At 47.9% G+C, this 16,877-nt stretch overlaps 3 protein-coding genes across 5 annotated transcripts; all 3 read left to right on the top strand.

The window, feature by feature from the left end:
- Positions 1–1,280: 1,280 nt before the first annotated feature.
- On the top strand, positions 1,281–3,514 carry LOC133143869 (transmembrane protein 236-like). The gene is made up of 4 exons (XM_061266094.1): positions 1,281–1,540; positions 1,612–1,684; positions 2,305–2,428; positions 2,568–3,514. The coding sequence occupies exons 1-4, from the start codon at positions 1,281–1,283 to the stop codon at positions 3,257–3,259; spliced, it is 1,149 nt and encodes a 382-aa protein (XP_061122078.1). The 3' UTR covers positions 3,260–3,514.
- A 1,394-nt stretch (positions 3,515–4,908) lies between these two features.
- Positions 4,909–12,949, top strand: mrc1a (mannose receptor, C type 1a). Its single transcript, XM_061265817.1, has 29 exons — positions 4,909–5,069; positions 5,206–5,607; positions 5,885–6,058; positions 6,328–6,483; positions 6,547–6,660; positions 6,797–6,937; positions 7,002–7,181; positions 7,256–7,413; positions 7,488–7,604; positions 7,683–7,798; positions 7,860–8,008; positions 8,246–8,445; positions 8,527–8,642; positions 8,712–8,793; positions 8,871–9,015; positions 9,131–9,169; positions 9,244–9,472; positions 9,626–9,726; positions 9,893–10,032; positions 10,142–10,247; positions 10,328–10,500; positions 10,759–10,867; positions 10,958–11,190; positions 11,267–11,432; positions 11,507–11,659; positions 11,732–11,848; positions 11,914–12,075; positions 12,311–12,343; positions 12,414–12,949. The coding sequence occupies exons 1-29, from the start codon at positions 5,009–5,011 to the stop codon at positions 12,647–12,649; spliced, it is 4,308 nt and encodes a 1,435-aa protein (XP_061121801.1). The 5' UTR covers positions 4,909–5,008; the 3' UTR covers positions 12,650–12,949.
- Positions 12,950–13,087: 138 nt separating this feature from the next.
- On the top strand, positions 13,088–16,858 carry LOC133143714 (zinc transporter ZIP12-like). 3 transcript variants are annotated; one of them, XM_061265826.1, is made up of 11 exons: positions 13,088–13,810; positions 14,018–14,528; positions 14,599–14,741; positions 14,806–14,974; positions 15,068–15,240; positions 15,314–15,457; positions 15,521–15,586; positions 15,666–15,723; positions 15,782–15,940; positions 16,004–16,191; positions 16,328–16,858. In XM_061265826.1, the coding sequence occupies exons 1-11, from the start codon at positions 13,541–13,543 to the stop codon at positions 16,454–16,456; spliced, it is 2,010 nt and encodes a 669-aa protein (XP_061121810.1). In that variant the 5' UTR covers positions 13,088–13,540; the 3' UTR covers positions 16,457–16,858. The 3 variants fall into 3 exon arrangements, with proteins under 3 accessions (XP_061121810.1, XP_061121812.1, XP_061121811.1); XM_061265828.1 differs by lacking the exon at positions 15,666–15,723 and having other exon boundaries at positions 15,521–15,607; positions 15,730–15,940; XM_061265827.1 differs by lacking the exons at positions 13,088–13,810; positions 14,018–14,528; positions 14,599–14,741; positions 14,806–14,974 and having other exon boundaries at positions 15,074–15,240; positions 15,647–15,723.
- The last annotated feature ends 19 nt before the right edge of the window (positions 16,859–16,877 follow it).

Raw genomic sequence — 16,877 nt, forward strand, 5'->3', positions numbered from 1 at the left:
CAATGCTCTTGTATCAGACGCTCGCTCGATCACCTGCTAGTTTGCCGTCTGTCACAATGTACCCTACACAAATCCGAAACATTTGTTGCGGCTCCGAGTCACGACGAGGGGCAAGTTTTGGTTTCCAAGGGTGTTTTTATTCCTCTTCAACGTCTCTCCCATACAGAGCCGCCGTGTGCGCACGGAGCGCGGTGGTGCGTTTAGGGGCAGTCGGAGAAATCAACGCCAACAAAAAAAATGACATCCAGCCTAGTTAAGACCATACCAAAGACTTTAAAAATGGGACCCATTGCCTCCCTGCGTGTGTGACGATCTTTGGGACTTAAAAAAAAAAAAAAAAAAAATTAAATTTTTTTTTTTAAAAATTCATAAAAATTGGGTGCGTATTATACATGGGTACAAGCTTTTTTCCAGCATCAGCATGCCATTGTTAGGGGTGCGTACTATACATGGGGGCGCACTATACACGGAAAAAAACGGTAAGTCAACGCTCAACTTGTGACGTCACACAACACTAATAGACGGCACACATTACATAACTAACTGCGCGTAGCGGTTCCGCTATACTAAATAACCATAAATGAAATACACTCGGCAACACACCAAACATAATTAATAATTAAGTCATCGAGACAACAAAATACATTTGCTGGCGACCGTTAGTCACCGTGCCGCTGCGTAACGGCTGTAGTCATGCGTGTACGCTGCTCGTACCATGCGAAGCAAACTTAAAGGAGCGCGCCGGAGCTGTCAATTAAACAGCGCCCACATGAAGCAAACCGCAATCGGACAAACGACACAACAATGGACAGTAGTAACAATGAAATGTCTATACCGTTTTTTTCCATGTATAATACGCACCCTAAAAATGGCATGTTGATGACAATTTGTAATTCCAGTAATGACACACGAATTTGATGCACAATTTGTCTTCGCGGGCCACATAAAATGATGTGGCGGTCCGTATCTGGCCCCCGGGCCTTGAGTTTGACACCTGTGACTTAGGATCATCTTTTCAAAACATTTGACATTTAGCTCGGCAGAAAATACTCTATTCTTTCTATCCGGCCTGATTATCGCCATGTTTGGACCCCACAACTACTAATAGTAGTCCACATCCTTGTCAAGCTTTGTTTACCAGGCACACAATGATGATTGTGGCGTAAGCAGTTTCAGGCCTGCACTGTGTGGAACATGCTAGTGGCGGGGCAGGGTGGACAATGGTGGGCACCGGTCACCGCCCCCCCCCCCTACGTCTCCCACCCCGGTGTCCTCACAGCATGGGCTCGGGCCGAACGCTGAAGTTGGCGGTGTGCGAGGCGCTGCAGTTCGCCGGCCTGTGCGTGCCGCTCTTCGTGGTCATGCAGCGCTTCGCCGCCATCGTGGCCGAGATTCAAGGAGGGGGCGCCTCCGGCGGAGCCTACTGGTTCATCGTGGCCTCCTTGGTGGCCTACGTCACGTCCGTTGCCCTCCTCATCTGGGTGCCCCTCAAGTATATGGTGTTTGCCAAGAAGAGGTTCCTGATTGGGAGAAAGAAGTGGTGAGCGGTGCCGTGATGGAAAGAAACTGGTTTTTGTCTTGCTGTCCTCACTAATGTGTGTTTCTATCCAGGAGGCCCGTGGCCCTCGTGTTTGTGATCCTCTCCACAATGCCCTGCTTTGCTTTCCTGATCGCAAGCTCTGAGGTACCACAAATGTTCATTTTCTATTGAGCTTGGGGAAAAAAAAAAGTTATGCCCTTTATTGACATACAAGGTGATGACTTGTGAGAAGAAAGTCCCTAGGGAGTCATATGTGAGGACAAGGAGGCGCTGATAAGCAGCTGGGTTCCTCTTCCTGTCCTTCTTGTCACATCATGTGTCCACCAGGCACATTTTCACTTCCTGGTTGGACTGTGGCCCTGAACTCACTTTGCTGCTTTGCCCCAAACGGACCTTTTGCTCCTTGGTTTATCGGATGTTAAAAAAAAAATGCTGCATGGATTCCCGCTTGCTGGGCTTTGTTCTCAAGTTCTGACTCAGGCTAATGTCAAGAGCTGAACAGCAACAGTCATTCTCAACTGGTGTGCGAGTCACAAGGATATGAAAAAAATTACAAGCGGTACTCAGTTTATAAAAATGGTGACATGACTTTTCGAGGTGTCAAGTAGTTTTCATGTGGTACACAAAGGCATTGAATTGTAATAGAATATTAGTATGTAATCTGTCTTCCTTTTTGTCTGCATAACTCTATTGCTGCCTGGTTGCCAAAAAGGACTCATCAGAAGGAGCAGCAGTGTACCTTTGTTTATTTATTTGAATTGTAGATCCAGATCCGCAACAATTTGCATCACGACACGTTTGGCGAGCTGCCCGTGTCGCTCATCCTTTTCTCCCTCATCTGCATGGACGTGGTGGAACGGATACGGCACTGCAGACTTACGGGACAAGGTGAGCTTACGTCTCGCTGGCTCACTCATGGAAACGTTTCATTTGTTGGGCCCTAATTTTGTGTAAATAAATTCCAGTTCTTATATTAAGCATTTAGCGCCATGATACAGTGTGACAGTTGTTCTGGTTGTGTCTTTAGATAATGTGGCAAGAGATGCTGACATCCCCTCCTCGGTGTTGACTCATGTAGAACAGGTGACACCCATCACTCCGACCGTTCCGGGATCCGGAATGCCGGGTCCCGGAACAGCCGGTCCCCACCCGCAAGTCACAGGACCCACCGTGGCACCGGCGAGCACGCCAGGCCAGCGTGGGGGCGACCGAACCCGCAACGGCTCCCGCTTTAGTCCGGAACCCAACGGCCCCATCATGGGAATACCCGGGAATGGCGGGCGAGGGTTGGATGCCTCTGAATCCGGGTCCCGTGCGGCGCATGCCCGCGCGGGTCCGCTGGGCTTCCTGTGCGCCAGTGATGCCCGCGCCGACGTGTTTGTGGACGGCTTCATGTTCTGGTTGGACACGGCGGAGATGACCCGGGCGGCGAGCCACCCGCTGGTGTGCTATTCGGGCTGGGTGTGCCCCATTTACGTTTTCTGCTGCCTGTCTTGTCTGCGGGTGGCTGTCGCCCCTCGCGACCCGCTGCTGTCCCCGCTGGGCGTCGCCCTCCAGGACATGCCCTTCCTGTTCCTGCGAGTTGGCTTGCTGGCCTTCTTCGGTTTGGTCACGCCGCTCCTCTACCTGCTCAAGAATCTGCTGGTATGTCTGGCCTTCATCTACTTCAACTTCATGACCAAGCTCCGGATCTTCAACACACAAAGGATGTACCTGTGAATTTCACACGTTTTGGAATGTCACGTAGGTCCACAACAACACAATACGCATCAGTCAAGGTTACTATAGTTCACAAAATAACTACAATGAACAAACAATGCGGAAAATTGCTAGTTAATTCATGCTAACTTGCACTCAGTAGCCGTTTCATATTAGTAGCCGCATATTCATTTGACTGCATCAATGGGTGCTGCTGTTTTGGTTAGCAACTGACTTCAAATGGGCTCAGCATCTATGCAATGTAAACAATTACTATGACTGTAAAGCTATTTTTGGAAAATAAAGGTTGTCAGTGTATAGTACTCGAGGGAGACGTTTATTTGCGGATTTTTTAATCCAATTTTTAATAAATATTTATTACTCCCAAAAAAAAATCTCAACAGGACTTTGTTTTGATTCAACCATCATTTGTAACTTCATTGCCAGCATTTGAGGGCACTTCCCCACTAGGAAGCAGGATTTCCCCCTGTGCACTTTTTCTCTTCATTTGTGTCATCTTTGGAAACTGCACAGATCTCCTTGGGGGTACTGTTTTTTTTTCTCACATTCTTCGCAGTTTGTCACATCAGCATTTTACTCACATTCCTTGCCATCACATTGACTACCGTAATTTTCGGACTATAAATCGCACCGGAGTATAAGTCGCACCAGCAATAAAATGCCCAAAAAAGTAAGTTGCTCCTGAGTATAAGTCACCCCCCCACCCAAACGATGAAAAAAAACGCGACTTATAGTCCGAAAATTACGGTATCTTGGGCTTGATTGACCTACCGTTTTTTTCCATGTATAATGCGCCCCCATGTATAATACGCACCCTAAAAATGGCATGTTGATGCTGGAAAAAAGCCTGTACCCATGTATAATACGCACCCAAATTTTGACTCCTACTTAAGTCCGTAAACGTAAAATTATTTCAGAAAAAAGATCATCTTTGGGAACAACTGGATGTTATTCTGCCGGTCAGTATCACTGTGCATGCGCTAGCAAACTCGATAGCGAAGAAATGTTTCGGATTTGTGTAGGGTACATTGTGACAGCAAACGAGCAGGTGATCGAGCAAGCGTCTGATACGAGAGCATTGTGTTCGTATGGAGCGTGTTTGAAGTGAACAGCAGAGAAGAAAGCACATCTGTAATGGCGGCTTCCGTATGATATCCGGATAAAAAAATAAAAAAAATTGTACCCATGTATAATGCGCACCCCAGATTTTAGGACAATAAATTAGTTAAATTTTGCGCATTATACATGGAAAAAAACGGTACTTTCCAGTTAACACTATACCCAAATATTAACATATTTTTTTTAACTACATAAACAATTTAGTTAGTTTATCTTTGTTTATTTTGTCTCCAGAATTTTCACAAAATAAGGGATTTTAAAAAGTGATCTTGGAGGGTGGGAGGGCACCTTGACCCACCAACTGTTCTGTGGACCATAGAAACAAAGCAGGTGATAATGAGATTTAAGATTTATTGAAGAGCTGACTCCCGGACCATTAATCACTTACTGGGTCAATTTGACCCCCTGATTATTATTATTGAGTTGAGTTTGGCTATCAAAAGCAGACATGGGTCTTTAATAATATCCAAGTGTCAGCTTTCTCGCCTCTAGTAGTGCTTCCTACCGCCTGCTCAGCCCCTCTCTCTGAGCGCCATGTGACAGGATGTCCAAGGAAGAGGAGTCGTGGCGAAGGCATCTGCTCAGCTCGCCACTTTGCCACTGGACGCCCTGCTGACAACCAACACCATCATGTGGCCTCGCCTCACCGCACTGCTGCTTTGCCTCCTGGGTGCCGTGGCGGCTAATGTCGGTATGTCTTGTCGGGAGTACAAATACTTGAGGGCACTCAAGTCGATTTTTCTTGATTGTGGCGACAGAAATGTTTTAGTGGCAGAAACAAATATGACTAGTAAGGTTCTATTGTGAGTTTGTACTCTGTGCTTTAGACAGCAGCTCCTTCCTAATCTTCAACCAGGACCACAACAAGTGCGTGAAGGTCGTCCACGCCTCGTCCATCACGCTGTCCAGGTGCGAGCCCCGCGCCAAGGACCAGCAGTTCCGCTGGGCCTCGGCGGACCGCCTGCTGAGCCTGTCGCTCAACCTGTGCCTGGGCGCCGTGGAGCTCAAGGACTGGGTCAAGGTCTTGCTGTTCGAGTGCGACGAGGCCAGCGATCTGCAGCACTGGCAGTGCAAAAACGAAACCCTGTTTGGACTGCGGGACCGAGACCTGCACCTCAACTGGGGGAACCACAACGAGAAGAATTTAATGATCTACAAGGGCTCGGGTGTTTGGAGCCGATGGAAGATCTATGGGACGCACTTGGACTTGTGCGCTAAGGGCTATCAAGGTAGGCGCTGGGTGAGCCTTGAAATGTTTCTAACTACCTCACCGGTCTGTAAAACAAAATCAAAATGGCACGTTTCCATTTCCATTAATGGTGTGTGTACACAGGTAACATATGACTTCCTGTTTTATGCTTTAATTCTAAAAGACAAAGCAAAACACTTCTGGATCCGAATTGAACATAACTGGAGCAGAAACACACGCAGACAGACAGTCCTCCCAGTCAAATATTCTTTATCATCTACAAAGAATGTCTAACACTGTATGTGTTGGACTCGCAGAAATGTTCACCATCGGGGGCAACTCCTTTGGCGCCCCGTGTCTGTTCCCCTTCAAATTTGGTGAGCAGTGGTACTCGGAGTGCACCAAGGCGGGCCGCACCGATGGGGAGCTATGGTGCGCCACCAAGGCCAACTACAACAGCGAGAAGAAGTGGGGCTTCTGTCCCACCAGAGGTACGTGCAAAACATCAAATAATACAGTACCGCAAAAAGTCCGCACGTGACTCTTTCTGTGTCGTTTTCTGCCTTGAAAGAGGTCAGCGCTAACAATTGAGGTTTATGACCCCCTTGACAGAACAACATACATTCCCGTCCTGACTTGTCAGCAGTCTTTGTTTTCCTCTTCCCTCAGTCCTCTCCTCCCCTCCGCAACGTTTGCAAAATGACTGCAAATCAGCGCATGTGGAATTTTGCCCTCCAGTTTTTTTCATTTGTAATTGCAGCATCGTCCGGCTGGGACACGGACCCGGTGACGGGGGTCCAATACCAGCGCAACGCTCAGGCCGTGCTGAATTGGCACCAGGCCCGCAAGAGCTGTCTGCAGCAGGGAGCGGATCTCCTCAGCATCGTGGAGCTCCACGAGCAGTCCTACATTTCAGGTAGCACCACAATTCCTGATGTGGACTTGGACGCACGCTGACCAGCTTATTGACTCCACACAGGACTGACCAACAATTTGGGAAGCGCCCTGTGGATCGGACTCAACAGTTTGGACTACAAGGCAGGATGGCAGTGGAGCAACGGGAACCCCTTCCGATATTTAAACTGGGCACCAGGTCATTCTAGATTTGTCATTCCAGAAGTGGCAAGAGACATTTTGAACCAGTAGTTCAAATTGAATTGAAAATTTGTCTGGTGTTAGCGTTAGCATTTTGTAATTGTATAAATGTGTAACTGGGTGTTTGCCATCAGGTCATCCGTCATCCGATCCTGGGATGAACTGCGCCACTCTAAATGCTGGCAAGGCCTCCAAATGGGAGACCAGGACCTGCACCAAGAAGCTGGGATACATTTGCCGCAAAGGCAACTCCACCAGTCTTCCTCCACCGCCCAGTAAGATCATTTCAACTTGACTACGCAACAGGAAATTTGATCGATGATAATCTTCTGGATGCAGTCCACCAGCCCAGCTTCTGCCCCAACCACTGGGTCCCTTATGGTGGCAATTGTTACTTCATTGAGAGGAGCAAGAAAATGTGGAAGGATGCTTTGACTGCCTGCCGCAGGGATGACGCCGATCTGGCCAGCATTCACAACATCGAAGAGCAGAGCTTCATCATCGCCCAGTCGGGATATCGTAAGCGGCCCCGGCGTTGTCGTTCTTAAAACGAGACCAAATCATTCAAAAGCACACAAAAAATATTTCTTCAGTGGTAACGGATATTCTGTGGATCGGTCTGAACGACCAGAGGAGCCAGATGTTGTTCGAGTGGTCCGACCGATCGCAGATCACCTTCACCCAGTGGTTAATGGACGAGCCCACCCATGGCACCAACCTCCAGGAGGACTGCGTACTCATTCGGGGAGACGTGAGCAAAAAGCGTTTGTTTTTGGAATGCATTTTTTTGAAAAAAGAATTCAAATGGTGCCTTTGTCTTTTTAGAGCGGCAGGTGGGCCGACCAAATGTGCGAGAAGGCGTACGGATACATCTGTAAGAAGAAAGCCTCTTCCAAAGCGGCTGAAGGAACCCACCAGGAAAGCAACCCGGGTTGCGCGCTTGTGAGGGACCCGCCTAAATCTCAAATGCTTCTTTTTTTTTTTTTCCAGCAAAATTCACAACATTGTTGATATTTGTAGGGTTCGCTCAGGTACCACTCGTATTGTTACACCATCGGAGCTGAGAAGAAAACATTTGAGGAGGCCACGCAGGCCTGCGCACAGGATGGCGGGAACCTCGTCGATGTGGCCGACAGGTACGATTGCGCGCCACTTCGTCATGGAGCGCTTCACTGACCTCATTTCTTTCTCCCAAAGGTACGAGAATGCTTTCCTGACCAGCTTGGTTGGCCTGAGGCCTGAGAAGTACTTCTGGATAGGGCTCTTCAAAAAAGAAGAAACGCACACGTTCACTTGGACCAGCCAGAGGAAAATCTCCTTCACGTATTTCAATGTGGACATTCCGGGTATGCTACTCCAATTGTGATTTTTATTGCCAAGTTACTCTCAAGTCAAGAAAGAAAACAAAACCATTAGTATGTTTTTTGGGAAAATGTGATTTCAAAAAGGCCAATTTTAAATGATACAAAAATGCATTGAAGTTCAAAGTTAGAAATAGTTTTGTCTCTTAATAATAAATACTATTGTTTTCTCTTTATTCCTCAACTAACCTTTGACCTGAACCACGCGATTCTGAACCGCAGACCGCAAAGCGGGCTGCGTGGCCTTGGCGACGGGGACGTCAGCCGGCCTGTGGGACGTGGTCAGCTGCGGCAGCAAGGAGAAGTACATCTGCAAGAAAGTTGCTGAGGGCGTCCAGGTGACCACCGCGCCGCCTGTTACGCCCGTCCTCAACTGCGCCTCTGGGTGGGTGCCTGTGGCTAACAGGAACGTCTGCTTCAAGGTGAGAGACCCCCCCAAGTCAGAATGAAATAAAATCTAACTAAAATTTAAAATATGAATTAAAAACTCTGGCGGTTTGCAGCTGTACAAAAAGAGCAACGATGAGAAGAAGACTTGGCACGAAGCAAAGGACTTCTGCAGGACCATTGATGGAGACTTGATGAGCATCCACGGAGCTCAGGACCTCAGCAATGCGCAGTATGTACACACACGCACACACTCTGGGTCAAATTAGCGTGTATGTTAAGAAGTTGTACTGCCGTCAAGGTTTCACTCATCGGACGGAGCCTGGATCGGACTCAGCCTACTTGGCACCAACGAAGGTTTCGTCTGGAGCGACGGATCGCCCGTGGGTACCTGGTTTTATCACAGCCAACATTCATTGTGATGATTAAAACTCCATGTCCTCCTCCCACTACTATGTAGTACGACTTTGAGAAGTGGGGCTATGGGGAACCCAACAATTACAACGACGCCGAGCACTGTACGGAAGTTCAAATCAGCTACAGACGACACTGGAATGACCGACACTGCGAGGTCTACAATGACTGGATCTGCCAGATACGCAAAGGTAACCAACACACACACGCATGCACACGCACGCATGCACACACACACACACACGTGCACACGTGCACACACACGCACACACACAACACATTGATTCAGTGCTGTTCTATTTACAGGAGTGACTCCCAAACCCGAACCCGTCGTCGTCATGCCAGGTAAGACATAAACGTAAATTTGGAATGTAAACAAACAAGTGGCGTTTCAAATATGTGCTCTGCTGATTCTGCAGTGTTCAACATCACCAAGGACGGCTGGCTTGTCTACAACGACTCGCAGTACTTCGTTAACATGGACGAGCAGCCCATGGAGGCCGCGCGGGCCTTCTGCAAACAGAACTTCGCCGATCTGGCCGTCATCACGGGGGACAGCGAGAGAAGGTTCCTGTGGAAACAGATCCTCAGGGGCTCCGAGAATCAGTACTATATCGGGCTCATTGTCAATCTGGACCACTCCTTTAGGTAACTCAAAATGCACGTTAGACCAAAATCACATTGAAGAAAAAATAATGAATAATTAATACATTTGTAAAAATCATAACCTCACAAAAATTTCTAACCCCACCGCCACGATAGTTTTTTAATATATTGAAGAAAATGTGTGTTTTCCTCCAGCTGGTTGGATGAAACGCCAGTGACGTACACAGCGTGGGAACAAAACGAGCCCAACTTTGCCAACAATGACGAAAACTGTGTGACCATATACAAGAGCATGGGTAAACTCATTGTATTAATTAGACCAGCACCTAAAGGAAGATTAAAAAAAACCAATATATATTTTCTTATAAATGCTAAATATCATTATCTATTTTAAAAATGGACCTCAAATTGTCCGTAACAATTTTGTAAACGTGCAGTACTGGGTGTGTGTGTGTCCTGAAGGCTTCTGGAACGACATCAACTGCGGCCTCGAGCTGCCGTCCATCTGCAAAAGAAACAGCATGTTCGTCAACGCCACCGCCATGCCCACGGTCGAGCCCAAGGGAGGCTGCGCGCCCGAGTGGCTGCCATTCCAAGGCAAGGTAAGCGCTAGGAGGAGGAATTCTTCCAACTTTATTACACTCACATGCAAAAGCTCTCGTTGGTGATTTATTTCTTTGGTCATCTTGACTTCTTATCTGGTTTTCACAGTGCTATAGGTTTGTGGGCGCCGACAGAAAGTCGTGGCAGGACGCCAGGGAGTACTGCAAAAACCAAGGAGGGAATCTGGTGTCAGTCATCAGCGAGAGGGAGCAAGGTATGCCGGGTCCTCGCTTTTATTTGCGGTTCACTACTCAACCCCCAAAACCCACTAATCCCCAAATGTTCCTTTTCAAGCCTTCCTGACCACACAGATGTCGAGGTACAGGGAGGACCTGTGGCTCGGCATGAACGATGTCAACTGGGAGATGCATTTTGTGTGGACGGACGGCCGAGGCGTGTTGTACACCAACTGGGCCAAAGGGCATCCTACGTCCACGCCGGACGGACGCTACTCCATAGTGGACAAGGTCCATATTTTGCTCTCCTCTTTTTTTTTTCAGAGGATAAAGACTATATGCCTGTAATAATAATGATAATAATTATTATTATTACTATTATTATTATTGCATTAGCTGTCTTCGTGTGTTGCTCCACCGTCTGTATTCAGTTGGTCATACTGCCAATGCTAACCGTTAGCACGTCAATGGCCGTTTTCTATTGTATGTTAGCATTAAACTAGCATTGTGAATCTCAAGGCACCCACCACTGTACTTTTTGTTCCACAGCAAGTTTTTGATTGTGTGATGATGGTGGGCAGCGTCTCGAAACAAATGGGACTCTGGAAGGTGGACGATTGTGGCGAAAAGCGCGGCTTCATCTGTAAAAGGAATCTTGGTCAGTGGCACAACCACTAAATAATCATTGTTATTTTTATACTATACTGTAAAAGTTGTTTTGGGCAACTAACATGACTTTTCTCCAAAGATTCCCAAATTGCGCCGGCGGCCACCACAATGTCTTCGAAGGCCTTCAACAAGCTGGGCAACGACTCGTACAAGCTGCTGACGCAGAAGCTGCGCTGGGATGAGGCGCGCAGGCAGTGCCAGGCGGACGACGCCGAGCTGGCCAGCGTGCTCGACCCCGTGGCGCAAGCCTACATCTCGCTGCAGATTTTCAAGTTCAACGAGCCCGTGTGGATCGGCCTCAACAGCAATGTGGTAAAGGAGATGCAAGCCCCCTTGACCTCTAAAATGTCTGACTAGGCAGTACTTGAGCGCGGTTTCCCCTCGACAGACTGGAGGTCGCTTCAAGTGGGTGGACAACTGGTTGCTGTCGTACACCAGATGGGGCAAAGATGAGCCGAAGAGCAATTACGGCTGCGTGTACATGGACGTGGACAAAACCTGGAAGACGGCACCGTGCAGCAACACCTACTACTCGCTTTGCAAGACCTCACCAGGTCGGGGGTGAAAAACCCTCTTCTCGGACTTTGCCTCCATCTAACAACACTGAATTTTTTTTTTTTTGGGATAGATTCGGCGCCCATCGAGCCTCCTCAGCTGGCCGGAAATTGTCCAGAATCAAAGAAGCAGATAACCTGGGTTCCCTTCCGGGGTCATTGTTATTCCTTCTTCAGCTCGCTCAAGGACAATTGGGCCCACGCTTCCGTGGAATGTCTGAGAATGGGTACGCTGGGATGATTTTTACCACCACCTCAGTGGGATATAAAACGTGTATGCCTGATTGGCTCTTTGTCAGGGGCATCTCTGGTAAGCATCGAGGACCCCCAGGAGAGTCTTTTCATCCAACAAAACTTGGATGTCCTGCAGGACAGTGCCAAGAGCTTTTGGATCGGCTTGTACAAAACCCACGACAGTAAGAATTGCACTCGTCTAGCTTTTTCGGATGGCGGCTAAGTCAGAGAGCTTCTTTGTCAAAAGGTCAGTGGGCGTGGATTGACAACAGTGCGGTGGACTACACCAACTGGAAGCCGGGCATGGCGGCGTCCGAGTGGACGTGCGTGGAGGTCTTCTCCGACAGCGGCAAATGGAAGACCACCAGCTGCAGCAGATACCGCTCGTATATCTGCAAAACACCCAAAGGTTTTCAATCAATATAGGCGTGCCCCAGGGCTCTGTCTGAAGCCCCTTCTCATCCTTTGCAGTTCGCTAGTCACAATTGCACATATTTGAAATATTTATTTATATTTATTTATTTATTCTTTACATTATTTTTTGCAATGTACTTAGATGTTTGGCACCAAAGCGCTAGTTAAGAGTAAATTGTGTCAAGGTTGAAAGAATACATTTAACACTGAGATGATTTTTTTTTTCCTAGTCATCACGCCGACAGAAAAGCCCCCAGCTGTTGGTGAGTGTAGAAATTATGCAGTAGCTAATTTTCTGGATTTAATATTCACGTTGTACATTTCTTCAAATAGCTCATGTCATAGAAAAGGTGTCCAACGGCTCCGCTGGCATCAGTGTGGCCGTGGTGCTGGTGGTTCTGGCCCTGGCGGGACTAGTGGGTTTCCTGCTCTTCCGGAAAAAGATGCCCATCTCCTCACCTTCGGGGGAGTCCAATTTCATCAACAAGTTGTACTTTAATAATCCCATCCGAGCTCTGGTGGACACCAAGAGCCTGGTTGGCAACATTGAGCAAAACGAACAATCGTAGGCGGACGCCACTGGGCGCTGATCTTTACCAATGACAAACTGGATTTTTCTATTTTAATTATTCTTGCGAGTACTGAGAATACACTAAATAACACTCCAAAAGAGGTGATTAAAAAATGTAAATAGGACTTTTCACTTTGAAGAATCAAGATTCTTTTTTTTTTTTAATTGTTCTTCCGAAGTGACGCAAATCAAAAGATGTTTACGGAAAATTAATTCGCCAGACTTTTCTTTGTCTTTTGCAATCCTTCACTGGCCGACGTTGTAAATAGATTCAATAAAATAAATCATAGATTGAAAATTCAAATTGTCATTATTCTCCCTCGTAAAACTGCGAATCAGAACTTTCTGCCGCTTGTTTACCTCCGATAGGAGCAACCAAACTCTCTCCATGGGAACAAATCCTCAGGAGCTTACTTCTAATAAGTCCTTTTTTGTTGTTTTTAGTAGCTGGAATTCTGCACAAACCTTTCATCACCTTATGGGCTGGTAGAAATTGGCTTTTCTTACTGTGCTCCTGTCGTTTTGACCCAAAGTGGGATGATGTTCAAAAAGTTTTTTTTGTGAAGAATAAAAAAAATATATATAGCATGGACTCAGAGATCATTAATAAAACCTTCTGTCATGATTTTTAGGAGTCATGTACTAGATGTACTAGTTCTCATTCCCAGTGACCTCGTTTTTAATGTAACTTTTTTTTCTCCCCAGCCTCGAATGCCAAGCATAATTTCTCTTCTAAATACTAATTGTGCTCACCCCCCGTCGATTTCTCCCTGCCCCCGTGCTCTCTGACTGGCTGCACTAATCCTTTTGTTGTGGACCGAGAGGCCCGGTCGGCTTTGGCTGCACTGTAAGGGTTAGTTCAAGTGGAGGGTGAGCGCCAAGCGTTTGGATGATCACTTCATCTTGGGAAGACCTCCGCAGCAACATGTGCTCCCGAGGATTTACTGTTCCTCGTTTCCTGCTGTTGCTGATGTGTCTGCCGGGACGAGTCCGAGCGGAGTCCTACCTACAAGACGTCCTCCGAGTCTTGGATCTGCCGCTCAGTCAGGATGAAGAGACGCGCCTCCAGAAGAACCATGTCGGCATCCTGGTCTCTGCAATTCTTCTGGCGGTGGACTGCCCAGAGAGGACGGGTGCTTCTCTAGATGTCTGTGACAAGGTAGGCCCATCTCCACCAATCAAAACAACTTGTGCTAACTCCTGAGAACATTTGTCAAGGCTGGAATGCGAGGCTTAAGTTCTTGACCTTTTTGGCTCGTTCTTGCTTGAGTGGCTTTCTTTGGAGCACCCCTTGCTCTCCACACGGAGCCTCCAAGGGGCTCCTCTATGGGATTTCAGAGTTCCTTTGTGCTCTCGATATCACCAGTGCCTGCCAGTGGACGTGGCGCTCTCCGTGCTGGAGGATGACGAGAAGCCTTATCTGACAGAGAACGACTTCCAGCGCCTCTCCACTCTTCTGCTGTACTACGTCGTGAAGCTGCCGGATCTGTGCCGGTCGTCCTCTTCGCCCGCCCGTAGCTACGACTTCTACTTGAGGGCTCTCACCGATCTCCATGCGGCAGAGGACAACGGCGTCCTGTCGTCGGGTGAACTTCAGAGCATTCTTCAGATTGTCAACCAGGACAACAAAACCTCCAGCCGGGAAGGTTCTCCGACCTCCAATTTGAAGATCCAGTGTATTGACGCCGCTCATCTGCTTGAACAGACCAACGTGAAAGAAGGTGTCGCTATGGCGTCCGTTGCCAAAGTGTCTGCTGCCATCGTCAGTCACCTCCTGAGAGGTCCCTGTTTCGCTCAGAGGAACCTCCCTCCGCCGGCTTTTTTTACCAACTACATCTTTCATTCCCTTAATCGCACCAGCGACCTCCAAGTTGTAGGTGAGACCTTCTTTTTCTTTAGAGCCATTTTTGAAAATAGTTTTGGTGATAGTTTTGCTTCTTCTGGAAGATTTGGAAGTACTTCTTCATCAGCTTGGTGTTGGCGGAGAAGGAAAGAAGCCACACGCTCACGACAGGAAGAGGCGAAGCTCGCGGGTCGAGTCGGCGCATTCGCTGGAGGGTTGCGAGCACCAAGCTGGCAACTGGGCGCAGGTGAATACTCGATAGATGGACGGAGAAGACGCACAGAGAGCTCATTGGGTTTTCTCGTTCTCAGGTGTGTTTTTCAGCCAATCAGCTAGTGTATATTTTTTCTCTGGACCCGCAACTGCCCATTTCGAAGGAGCACTTTGGACAAATGTGCCCGGCCATCATCCAGCAGTTGCTAGGCCACGCGTGCCATTCTGCAGAAGACACCGCGAGAGCTCAGCCCACTGCTTTTGAGAGTGAGATGTTTGACCTCCTCTTTCTCGACCTGGTTTTGTTATTTTCCATTCCTAATGATTAGAAATCCTATGTTGATTTTTTAATGGTCTCAGAGTATGGCTACAGCACGATGGCGGTGCTGCTCATCACCCTGGGATCCATGCTAGGCATCTGCCTGATCTTCTTCAACTCCCGCCAGGAGAGCTATAGCCTCATCTTGCAGCTTTTTGTGGGCCTGGCCGTGGGGACTCTCTCGGGCGATGCCCTCCTTCACCTCATCCCGCAAGTGAGCCCCTCATGGTTATTCAACTAGTGGTTGGTGTTCAGGGACAAGATGTACAAAAACATTTTATTTGTAGATCCTCGGCCTCCATGGACATGACGAGGAACACCTCACAGAGCAAACGGACTATTTGTGGAAGACCGTCGGCATGGTGGCCGGCATCTACGGCTTCTTCCTCATGGGGAGGATCTTTTCCTTCCTGGTTCCTCAGCACGGACATGTAAGTTCCTGACAGTAACGCTTGGAATTCTCAAGCACGGCTTTGCTTCTCCTTGCCCTTTAGAGCCACTCTCGGGGGGGCTCCAAGGGTCCGTCCCAGAGGGGCAAGTCCATCTCCACCATCCAGCTGGTAAGGCTCATTTGGGTTCTGGTTTTATGAGCTGGCTTTCAGGACGGTTTCAATGCAAAGGTGCAGTTTAACTTTCCAGCAGGGACCAGTGGATGAAGAAGCAGAAACATCTCCAGAGCAGAGACCTTCACCAAAAAGTAAAGAAAAGAGCAATGTGGTTCACTACCGATGAAGTCCTTAACGTAGTTTCCCTAGGCTGTGACATTCCCTTGCTGGCTGTGATGGTCATTGTTGGCGACAGCCTCCACAACTTTGCCGATGGCCTAGTGGTGGGCGCCGCCTTCTCCTCCTCGCCCGAGACCGGCATGGCGACCACTGTGGCCATCTTGTGCCACGAGATCCCGCACGAGATGGGTGACAACTTGCTCCACCATTCCAAACACACTTTTTCTACTTATTGACATTTTTTTCTTGCAGGTGATTTTGCGGTGCTGCTGAGCTCCGGACTCCCCGTGAAGACGGCCGTGATCATGAATTTTGTCAGCGCCCTGACGGCCTTCGCAGGCCTCTACATTGGACTCTTCGTCTCGGCCCAGGCTCATGTGCAGCAGTGGATCTTTGCAGTGACTGCGGGCATTTTCCTCTACCTGTCACTGGTGGAGATGGTGAGATAAATGGCCCTATGCTAGCAATACGCTACTATGTGCGCTCTGTCTGAAGTAAGCTAATAGCTGCTAATGGGACTCCACACATATTTTATTCATCTTAATAGTTGTGTCATCCTTTTCTGTGTTCCGCTAGCTTCCTGAGATGAATCGCTTCCAGAGTGGACGGCCATTAACTGCGTTCCTCCTGCAGAATATTGGCCTCCTGTCGGGTTGGGCCTGTCTCCTGCTGCTCGCACTCTTTGAACATGATCTCAAATTCTAGTATTATCATAATCACAACAATAAACGGGGATATTTTATGGCGGTGTCTCCTTTGTGAGGCTTATTGCTGCCCACAATGGGTGAGAAGAGTGTGCTATTTTTTTCATACCTAGTTTTTGTTCATTCGTCGGTGGTTATGGTCATGCAACGGCTAGCTGCTAAGCGATCCCACAAAAAATGTGTTTTCTGAGTTTGGCCATGTTGACATTCGCAAGCGTGAGTGTGGCCACTGTAACGTCGTTTTGTCAACAGCAGGGGGCAATACAGGATAGCCTGGAAGACAAGCGGATACAAAATATTACGAAGAATTTTTTTAGACTTATCTTGAATTCCGCTTTAAAGTGTGAAAAACATTAATTCTCCTTGCATTTTGATATAAATAAAAATGAACAACTGTTTCAGGCATTAACTTAATTTATTTC

Source organism: Syngnathus typhle, linkage group LG19, assembly GCF_033458585.1.
Source record: "Syngnathus typhle isolate RoL2023-S1 ecotype Sweden linkage group LG19, RoL_Styp_1.0, whole genome shotgun sequence".
Lineage (NCBI taxonomy): Eukaryota > Metazoa > Chordata > Actinopteri > Syngnathiformes > Syngnathidae > Syngnathus > Syngnathus typhle.

Excerpts from the sequence above, each read along its gene's own strand:
- LOC133143869 (XM_061266094.1), top strand. The coding sequence starts at position 1,281 with ATGGGCTCGGGCCGAACGCTGAAGTTGGCGGTGTGCGAGGCGCTGCAG. Across the intron at positions 1,541-1,611 it reads CTGATTGGGAGAAAGAAGTG|GAGGCCCGTGGCCCTCGTGT; the intron begins GTGAGCGGTGCC and ends GTTTCTATCCAG. Across the intron at positions 2,429-2,567 it reads CTGCAGACTTACGGGACAAG|ATAATGTGGCAAGAGATGCT; the intron begins GTGAGCTTACGT and ends TTGTGTCTTTAG.
- mrc1a (XM_061265817.1), top strand. The coding sequence starts at position 5,009 with ATGTGGCCTCGCCTCACCGCACTGCTGCTTTGCCTCCTGGGTGCCGTG. Across the intron at positions 7,182-7,255 it reads CATCGCCCAGTCGGGATATC|TGGTAACGGATATTCTGTGG; the intron begins GTAAGCGGCCCC and ends ATATTTCTTCAG. Across the intron at positions 9,727-9,892 it reads GACCATATACAAGAGCATGG|GCTTCTGGAACGACATCAAC; the intron begins GTAAACTCATTG and ends TGTGTCCTGAAG.
- LOC133143714 (XM_061265828.1), top strand. The coding sequence starts at position 13,541 with ATGATCACTTCATCTTGGGAAGACCTCCGCAGCAACATGTGCTCCCGA. Across the intron at positions 13,811-14,017 it reads CTCTAGATGTCTGTGACAAG|TGCCTGCCAGTGGACGTGGC; the intron begins GTAGGCCCATCT and ends CGATATCACCAG. Across the intron at positions 15,941-16,003 it reads CGAGATCCCGCACGAGATGG|GTGATTTTGCGGTGCTGCTG; the intron begins GTGACAACTTGC and ends TTTTTCTTGCAG.